Source organism: Olea europaea, chromosome 10, assembly GCF_002742605.1.
Source record: "Olea europaea var. sylvestris chromosome 10, O_europaea_v1, whole genome shotgun sequence".
Lineage (NCBI taxonomy): Eukaryota > Viridiplantae > Streptophyta > Magnoliopsida > Lamiales > Oleaceae > Olea > Olea europaea.
Genome location: NC_036246.1, coordinates 26761932 through 26771435, shown reverse-complemented (window position 1 = coordinate 26771435; position 9504 = coordinate 26761932). Strand labels below are relative to the sequence as shown.

Sequence of the window (9504 nt, the reverse complement as noted above, 5' to 3'; positions counted from 1 at the left end):
ATGGCAATTGAACGTTAGAGGAGGAGCCATTGAATTTGGTAAATGATGAGTTGGAGGCATTTCATCGTGATTTGGGTGCATGTACTATACAAAATGACAAAAACATTGGTAATTGTTCGATTGGTGCTATTGTTTCTTTTTTATATTAAAATATATATGATGTAACATTGAATTTTAATACTTTATTTTTTTTCAAATGAATTACATTTTAATGATATTCATCTTAATTGTGATGGAAATGATGACAATGGCAATGAAAATAGAAGTGACACAAACAATGGAAACGGTGATTTTAGTATGACTTGGGCTCCTTCATTGGTACAAGGGGAAGGAATTGAAGAATCTATGTTCTAGATCTCCGCATGGATGCATTTTAACTCGTAATTGAGAAAATATTGACCTATCTCAAATAATTTATTCTTTATATATGAATGACGGGATGGTTTTATTCTTACAAACAAATCCTTATAGTATATGAAGCTATCTTGTTGAAGTTTGCCCGATAAAGTAATTTTTGATCATTGACCGTTGACTTTATGGTTTCAAATTCATATTTGACTACATATGATCTAGAATTTGTGAAATTTGGAAAACATATTGACCTTTAGTTAATTTAGTTATTGGTAGAAAATGGTAAAATTTTACTGTTCAATGAAAATAATTAATATTATCTATTAAACCACTACCCCGTCGACTCGCTGCATCGTTCGGGTTCGTTCCGACAACTATACTTATGATTGAACTGAGTGTTCATATTATTTTGTTACCTGAAATAAATATAGTGGCCATAATGTCTCTTCTTTCACTATTTTACCCTTGTCTTTATGAATTGGGTTGATTGTATTCACTTTTTCATTTTGTCAGATGCTTTTATTTTTTCTTAAAAAGTTTCCCAAAATTATGAAAGGAAAGTGCTAAATGACATGGTAAAGGCTTCCTTGTTTTCACAGGTTTGTTCATTGTTGAGCGATTGACCGTTAATTCAGGTATATCGTCCGCTTGACAAACTTTCTATACTCCAAACACCCTTTATACCATATATAGCCCAATCAACACCACCATTCAGTTTTTCTGCAACCTTTGAATCAGACAAAATCTGTTTTCCTTCTTCCTTCTCGTACAGACAAAAGCTAGAGAGAGATAAAGAGAGAGAAGTCATGATCTAGGGATGGTCATGATCTATCTCATTTAATTTCTCACTTTTCGTTTCCTCATTCCTGATTCCTTTCAAACAGCCCCATTTCGATCATTCTGCAAGTCGGTTTGTTTACTCGGTAAGCGTGTCAAGATGCCAGCTAAATCGTTTAACAGCTTTGTTGAAGAGAAGCTCGGAAAATTCCCACATTTTGTGATATATGCCATTCTTGAATGGGTGATGATCATTTTGCTCTTCATCGATGGGTTCCTCGCCTTTATTTCCAATGAATTCGCCAAGTTTTTTGAATTGAGAATTCCGTGCTTGTTTTGCACGAGGATTGATCATGTTCTCGTTCATAGGCACTCAAGTTTTTACTACAACGATTCCATTTGCCTGGTTCACAAGAAGGACATCTCGTCCCTCGCATATTGCCATGTGCACAAGAGGCTCTCTGATATTCGTAGTATGTGCGAAGGTTGCCTTCTTTCGTATGCAACGGAGAAAGATTCTGATTGCGAAAAGTACAAGTCTCTAGTCGGGATTTTGCACAAGGATATCGATTTGTTCATGGAGGATAATCCGAGAACAACAAATATGAAACCAGGAAAGAAGGGTGATATCGAGCAATTTGATGATAAGGGTGGGATTCCCAGATGTTGTTGTTGTAATGAGCCTTTAAAAATTAGACCCTCCTCAAAGTATAACAGAAGTTTATCAATGAATGCTCCGACTCCATCTCCTCGGGCAACCTTACTCAGAAACGAGGAAGGACGAAACGTAGAATTGCCTCACTATAGGTACTCAGAGCTTAGATTCACATCAGATGCCCAATCAGAACTTCCTGAGGAGGAATATGCTTCAATTGGAGATAATCAGAGTGAGTTATATTGCCCTTCTGTTTTCTTTATTCTCTTTAGGGATAAACCATTTACATTCTTGTTTGTACTGTTCTATCGTATTTAATACTGCACACTGAACATGTTATGAATCTATTAACGGAAGTATTTTTTTCGATGATTACTTATTCCAATGTTCATTATTTAGTTTCTAATCGATTCATTTCTTATAATTCACAATCTTCCTTTCTTCGTTTTGAAGTAGGTAGAGAATATATCAAAGCTGCTACAGTTCCACTTCTGCCAGATTCTGAGGATTATGAAGATCTTTGCAAAACCCCAAGTTTTGTCCGAGGAGGAAACAAATTTTTTGGGATTTCATTGTCCGATTCAACTCAAGCCAGTCCTAGATGGGCTAACAAGGGAGCTCGAAAACAATTGGTCAACAACTTCTTTTCCGAGCTTAATGATCCAAACGCTCAAAGTGAGACAGACAACAACATGTTGAGTCGTTTGAAGAGACAAGTTCGTTTGGATCACAAATCCCTGATAGAATTATACATGGAACTAGACGAAGAACGAAGTGCTTCTGCAATTGCCGCAAACAATGCAATGGCTATGATTACTCGACTGCAAGCAGAGAAGGCGGCTGTTCAAATGGAGGCCTTACAGTATCAGAGAATGATGGAAGAGGAGGCTGAATATGATCAGGAAGCTCTGCAAGTAACGAAAGACTTGCTGTTAAAAAGAGAGGAAGAGATAAAGGTTTTAGAGTCTGAACTCGAGGCGTACAGAGAAAAATACGGGCATATTAAGAAAATAGGCAGTGACAGCGTTGAAGCTGATGCTGATGAAAATTATCAAGAAATAAAATCTCAGTCCTTGTCATCGTTAGGTGAGAAATCAGACTGTGGTAGCTCGAGTGGAGCGGATCAAAATGAAAAAGAACGTCCTTATGATAGAATGATGGAATATGGAGGAGGGATTTCGGATGAATCTCATTTAGATTTCGAGAGTGAGAGGTCTTATCTTTTAGGTCTTTTGATTCAACTCGAGAAAAAGATAAACGCACCTTTGGACAAAGAATCTGATTCCTTAGAGGTCGATACGCCTATGCATGAAGACAATACTAAAGTCACTCTTAAAAGAGAAGTTTCTACTATTAGGGAGAGGTTGAGAGCTATTGAAGCAGATAGTGGCTTCTTAAAGCATATTGCAATGACACTACAGAGAGGCGGTGAGGCAACTAAACTCTTGACCGAGATAGCTCATCATCTTCGGAAGCTTAGGCACTCGAATAAAATTTCCTCAGACGACACAGATGCATGAAATCTTTGTCCTAAATGTGACACTTTTCTTGATTTTGTCTCCTCCTTCATGGTGTGGCACTGTTGACATATTTGGTATGTCGTGTCGTACAGGATTAAACTGTATAATAAATAATATTTTAGCATATTTTTACTGTCCATTATCGTCTAATCCACCTCACCAAATACTTCATTTAAGTTCATCACGTTATCACTTATATCAACCTTTTTGTTTGCAGTTCCTTCTTATTCTCTTTTCAATTCCTCTCTCTCGTATTAGGATGTATATACCTATAGCTTTACTGGACAAACAATGGAGTCCTGGCTTGAATGTTTCATGGAGCACATGGTTCTCGTTTCCTCAACATATTTCGGTAAAGAGGCTTCATTGATTTTGAACTTCGAATCAAGAATCTAGTAGTTTTTTATAGGATTATTAGTAATTGCAGTTTGCAGATTTGTGCGCCTGTGTACGAATAAGAGGCATGAAGATCAGGAAGCCTTGATGTCAGAAGAAAGCTGTTCATCCACAAAAAACTCTAAATTTAGCACAGATGGCATTTTGAACATAGATTGTTAGCTGATCGAAAATGGACAGACTTCTTGTTGACATCCCTTCACAGATACGCAAAGGAGTCGAGCATTTAGCAGTATCATACTCAAAGCTGATCAGCAGCATTACATAAAATGAGTCATGAATTCTTTGATGCAATTTAGATTCATTTTCGGTTTTGTTGATTTTTCATGGACGACAAAATTCTCTCTAGAGTTCTGCAGAAAGATACTTTCAATGGACCAGGCATATTGATTTCGTGTTCAATGGTTTTCATCAGTGACTGAATTTGAATATTCATGCATTTAACAATCTGTTATCACATGAAATGAAACTTTTGAGTTAGAAAGGGCCTTTGGATAACCTCAATAAACCAAGTCTTGTTTTCAATAAATTTGGGATTGATTATATGAATCTTTTCTTGCATTTCTGTGCCTTATCCCATGCTATTTTCTATTGTGAGTTGCTTAGTGTATACCTCCGCATTGCTCAAATGGATTTAATTCTCGCCCATCTATGATCCTGATGAGAGGTTAAGTTTCAAATTCCAATTTGAACTAGAGGTTGCGACATGCTATGGACCCTAGATGATCAAGTGTCGATGAGTTCATTGAACAATACATGTTACCCAGAGTTCAAGTACAACGACACAATTATTAGAAAGGCACTTTGCCACTGATCTAATAGCCCCGTTATGCCACCACCCATTGGAGGCCCGCTATGCCAAAAGAGAATACCCAAGGCAAGGTCCGTTTCGTTTGTTGCACTGACTAGTAGTCCAAGGACTTTTAACTTCTTTATCTTCGGATTTTAGCCATTTAAACTAAAGCATACTTTGTACGATCCACCCTGTTCCCAACATAGCTTGTAATTTTCATTTATTTTCTGAAAAATAATATAAAATTTGGCTTCCTTTTATAAAGTCGCCGTGCCCGTTGTTTTTTTACACCTCCCTTGAGGCATATTTATACGAACAAAGAAACGGTGTAGGATCAAACTGAAAGAACATAACATTAAGTAGTAGTAGTACATTTACTAGAGAGTGCCGTTTTAGGTTTACCATTACAAAGTACAGTAAATTCTTTTAGGTCCCACATGAGACGACACGTTCAAATCTACTATAAATCAATATTGACTACAAATTCAAGACTTCTCTTGTACACAGAAGCAACAATTATCGGCTACAATGCGGAAGATGAAGTTTCCTTCTGACTAATGACAATAAATGGAACGAAGTTCTAATATGTTGGTCGATTCCTGAGCTGTGAAGATACGGGTCATGTTGGACGTTCAAAGACATTTCCCACCTGCATATCGAGCCATTCCACTTGTGGTCCTTGAGTATATTCACTTGGTGCTTGCAAGCCAAAAATCATTCCAGTTCCATCAAAAGTTGGTGCTGCTAACTGCAAAACAATATTTTTACATGTCAAAAAACGCAAAGATTGACTGGCTGACGGGAATCTCTGCCTTGTTGCATTATTGGTTGAGTAGAACGTCATTCACAGACATTAGATACTACTTAGAAAGAAGAGGATAACTTATCTCTAATAAATATGCCGACTGCCTAGAGAACATTTTAAAGGAATACACTTGAATATAGCAGTAACTCAATAAGAGTGAAGGTTAAAAAATTATCTTATAACGACATTCATAAATACCGCTCATAGCAACTGAAACTAATTCAAGGTCAAAAGATTTACATTGACAAAGATAGCCTCCTAAAATATGGCCACTCGCAGAAATTGAAACCAGAAGGGCCATAGAATAAAACAGGGGGAATGGGGCATTTCATTTAGATTTATTGCTCAAGTCAGAGCCTAACAAGTCTTCCGCAGTGATGCTCTAAGAAGACAGATGGATTTTTATTTTTAAGTGTCCGCAGTATCAATTCATGCACATGATCTCAAAATTGTTTACATTCACTAGCACTCCATGAAACCAAAGCTTTCACAAATACTCCTAGAACGGAACTCTGGCAGAAGAAGGCGGGACATAGGAACATCCCCCAGGTCTGTGTGTGTAGATGTATTAATTGTAGTTCACATTTGTGCTTTCAGATTAGGGTAGCGTTGGTCAAGGGGAAAGGAAGCTAGACAAGCATTTTTCCTCATTCTTGGGCTTGTGTCAAATCATTTTTCAATTTTGACAGCTTTCATCAACTAACTGTACTCTGGGATCGTCCATGTTTTAAATCATAACCACAAGACCAATTTAAGTCCACAAAAGACCAAGACCATAGAGGGTAAAGTGAACACAACGAAGAAAATTGAAAAGGACAAAAGGCAAGCAGTAAGTGCAGCTACTTTATGTTGTGGCGCCAGTTTAAAGAGGACGTACAAAGGTGCATATGAGTGGACTGCGGTTCCTAGCTCCTACCAATTTCTAATAGTCATCTCATAGAAAAAAGCCTTGTATGGAAAAGGGGAATAAAGGACTTTCTAATGTTGAGAGTTGCAATGCAACTTGATTTTCCCAAGCCTATAAAAGAAAGATAAAACTCCAAGGAATCTTCAGAATTCCGTCCGTGGAAAGGAGAATAAAGGACATTCTAATGCTGAGTTGCAATGCAACTCGACTGTCCTAAGCCCCATAAAAGAAAGACTAAACACTTCAAGGAATTTTCAGAATTTCATCCCTAAGAAACCCATAAAGGCAAACTCTCAGAGTTTCGGGACTAGTTCAGTCCCGAAACATATGTAAGAGAGTTTTCCAAAATCCGGAGGACAGTATTATTATTAGATTCTGAATACTTCACAAAGCTATGTAATAGGCTAATAACACAAACTAGCTCTTCCCGTCGTGTGCATAAAGAATCTACTTTATTGCATCTGATAAATGACTTTTCTAATGAACTACTAAAAAAGAACAAAGCATCATTGCCTAATTGAAAAGATCTCAATTTCAGAAATACAAATATGTTTTATAACACAGCAAATATCTGTACATGCAAATATATATTTCGATTCAATCTTCTTAAATTAAATTATTTTATGGTCTGACCACAAAACAAAAACTTCTATCTACAGAGCACATGTTTTCTTATCTAAAGTACATAATTCATAAACCAAAAAGGCACAAGTGGGATAATAACCACCATATAGTTCTTGCCTATCCAGTGAGCGATTAAACAGGAAACTTCTTATCTTAGCCAAGTAAATGACCCGCCATAAATTTTTATAAGAAACTGAAAGAACATGAGGGATAAGATGGGGGGTTGTGCTGAGGAACCAAATGAGCAATTTTTAAGTTTGACATAATAACATCTCCTATATAAGCAATTGGTGCAATTAGACTTACTTCTTTGGAAGGAAACCCTTCGATTGTAGGGTTCAACCTTGTATTAACTGCTTCCAGCTTCATCGACAAAAACTAGATCATTGACATAAAGAAGTGTTAGATGGAAGAGAAAGTACCATAAGATATATTTAACAACATATGGCAAGATAAGAAGAGATACCTCAACTTGACGCTGTAGTGATTGGATGTAATTAATTATTTCATCAAGAACAAGAGCTTTCCCAATAACCTGAAGAAGCAAAATTTTCATTTATCATTATGTTGTTTCAAAAGAACACTAAACCACAATGAAATCAAACCGGGAAATCAAACTCCCAATGGGAATACGAGCTGTGGAACTTTGACAACTTCTCATTGAACTCAATTGACGGTCAATATGTATGCCAAAGCATTAAAGTGACATCAAGAATCATCACAAAACCAAACTAAACAAGGGTAGAAAAGCAGAGACCTTATTACATCCAGGAACCAAGTCTTGCAGAATTTTCATCCTCTCGCTGATCTTTTCTCTCCTAGCCTAACAATTAAAATAGTAATCAGAAACTATGGCACAGACAGATGCTATCTAAAACTCGAAGGGCATGTTTGGCATGCACTAGTAGATAGGTTTGGACAGAATAAAGAACAGGATTTAAACTTCTTTTTCTTCCACAATGTTGTCCAATCCACCTTACCAAACATGTCCAAGAGGTTTAAAAGAATATTACTCTCTCAGCTAGACTGTGGCTATCAGTGGCTTGGCCCCTTCTCGCTCTAACATGGATGTAATCTTTGGGTGGCTCGGGTTTACTCTTCTCTTCGGCTCCCTTGTTACTGGTCCCTGAGTTTGCTTCTGCTTTCGTCTTCGAGCCACAATTTTCATCTCTGGATCCTGATGGTTTCATTCGTTTACCATTCCGCTCATTCTATCCCACATAGAATAAATAGTTTACAACTATCATTGTAATTCAATTAATCGAAATTCACCAGTTAACAACTAAAATTAACAGTCCCAACTTTCCGAAAAATGTAAAAATTATCCCTGCTAAACAAAAAACTTCTACAAAATAGTTGCAAAAGAAAGAGTATCAAAGTGTGTGTAGAGAGTTACCAAATCATTGTTAGCACTGCTAGTTGAAACAAGCTTAGAGGACTCATCTTCATGAAAATTCCCAATATCCATTCTTCTCTTCCCAACGCCCCCGCCGCTCTGCTCCGTCACGGTGGATTCCTCAACTGAAGCATCACCTACTCCAAAAACTTCTCCAGTGCCACCCAAACTCCCCATTCTCAGGCCCAATCCTCCTCCTCCACTACCCATCGGAAAAGACAGTGTCTCAACCAAACTATACGAAGCTGGATTGGACCCTTCTGTAAATGAAGCTTCATTTGTCAATGGCGGATCCATTTTTTCCCCCAAACAAACAAATTATCTAGTTACTCAGATATACACTTACAGTATAAATCTCTATGGGATTGTGTGTAAATGCAGAGAAGAGATCAATATAAAGAAAGGAATAAGTGTAGTAGTACAGTGACTCCTACTGGCAGTAGTACTTGTAGAGAGAGAATAGATAGAGACGCTCTAGATGTGACGTAGAGGAAGGAAATAGGGTGGGTTGCAGTGGGTCGCACTGAAGTTTATTTTGTTTCAGATCAAGCACCGAACTTTATAAAATGTTTAGTCAAGTCACCCGATCAATCAGTTGTCATATGAAAAACGTTGGCAAATAAAATGAATCTGTTTCGCTCGGGTAGTCACTAACAATTAAAAAAGGGGGTCAGACGATTGTGTAAGAAACAGACCTTTTGAGATAAAATTTCAAAAAGAGGTGTTTTATTGACAATGATTTACAATTAGAAATAAACAGAATGACTCCAAGGAACGCAAACACACGAGTATTAAAAGAAGTGTTTAAATTTAAGCTAAAAAATTAAAATTACATATTCTCTGTTTGAGAGTATTTGATTCGGGATCCTCTATTCTATGTCTTCTCTTCCTTCTTATATTCCCTTGATGACTTCCTCGTGACAAACCGTTTGGAAACTGCTTGATTGTTTTATAACTACCCACTTTCTTTATGGTGGCTAACTTGTCGTGGAACTGCTGTCTCTAACTGCTGCTATTACTCTTTGTCGTTCAATCGCCTTCAACTGGGTTCCTTGAATCGTGGAATGTGATAAGATTACTCAATAACTGCTTTAATAACTGCTATTCTGGACGATCATAATATTTTATGTTTGCTAAGATCCTGGGCGATTCGAAAGTTTGGGCGAGAACGGGGTCATCGCTCTGGGCGATTATAAGGCACTCCATTCGCTCAGATTCTAGGTGTCTTACAGGCTTGAGCGATGATGTCATTGTGTTCGTGGGCTTCCACTGCATTTATC

At 37.3% G+C, this 9504-nt stretch overlaps 2 protein-coding genes across 7 annotated transcripts; one reads left to right on the top strand and one right to left on the bottom strand.

Moving 5' to 3' along the window:
- The first annotated feature begins 1074 nt into the window (after window positions 1-1074).
- On the top strand, window positions 1075-4235 carry LOC111401667 (probable myosin-binding protein 5). Of its 6 annotated transcripts, none has more exons than XM_023029520.1 (4): window positions 1075-2015; window positions 2240-3377; window positions 3521-3655; window positions 3731-4235. In XM_023029520.1, the coding sequence occupies exons 1-2, from the start codon at window positions 1289-1291 to the stop codon at window positions 3301-3303; spliced, it is 1791 nt and encodes a 596-aa protein (XP_022885288.1). In that variant the 5' UTR covers window positions 1075-1288; the 3' UTR covers window positions 3304-3377; window positions 3521-3655; window positions 3731-4235. The 6 variants fall into 6 exon arrangements, with proteins under 6 accessions (XP_022885288.1, XP_022885286.1, XP_022885282.1 ...); XM_023029518.1 differs by having other exon boundaries at window positions 2237-3377; window positions 3562-3655; XM_023029514.1 differs by having other exon boundaries at window positions 2237-3377.
- A 586-nt stretch (window positions 4236-4821) lies between these two features.
- LOC111401666 (transcription factor bHLH79-like) lies at window positions 4822-8647 on the bottom strand. The gene is made up of 6 exons (XM_023029513.1): window positions 8225-8647; window positions 7842-8039; window positions 7586-7651; window positions 7295-7363; window positions 7135-7206; window positions 4822-5240 (listed from the first exon to the last, which is right to left on the bottom strand). Exons 1-6 carry the CDS (start codon window positions 8519-8521, stop codon window positions 5112-5114), a joined length of 831 nt encoding a protein of 276 aa, XP_022885281.1. The 5' UTR covers window positions 8522-8647; the 3' UTR covers window positions 4822-5111.
- Between the last annotated feature and the right edge of the window lie 857 nt (window positions 8648-9504).

Excerpts from the sequence above, each read along its gene's own strand:
- LOC111401666 (XM_023029513.1), bottom strand. The coding sequence starts at position 8,521 with ATGGATCCGCCATTGACAAATGAAGCTTCATTTACAGAAGGGTCCAAT. Across the intron at positions 7,652-7,841 it reads GCCACAGTCTAGCTGAGAGA|GCTAGGAGAGAAAAGATCAG; the intron begins GTAATATTCTTT and ends TTTAATTGTTAG. Across the intron at positions 7,207-7,294 it reads CACTACAGCGTCAAGTTGAG|TTTTTGTCGATGAAGCTGGA; the intron begins GTATCTCTTCTT and ends TCAATGATCTAG.
- LOC111401667 (XM_023029518.1), top strand. The coding sequence starts at position 1,289 with ATGCCAGCTAAATCGTTTAACAGCTTTGTTGAAGAGAAGCTCGGAAAA. Across the intron at positions 2,016-2,236 it reads TTCAATTGGAGATAATCAGA|TAGGTAGAGAATATATCAAA; the intron begins GTGAGTTATATT and ends TTCGTTTTGAAG.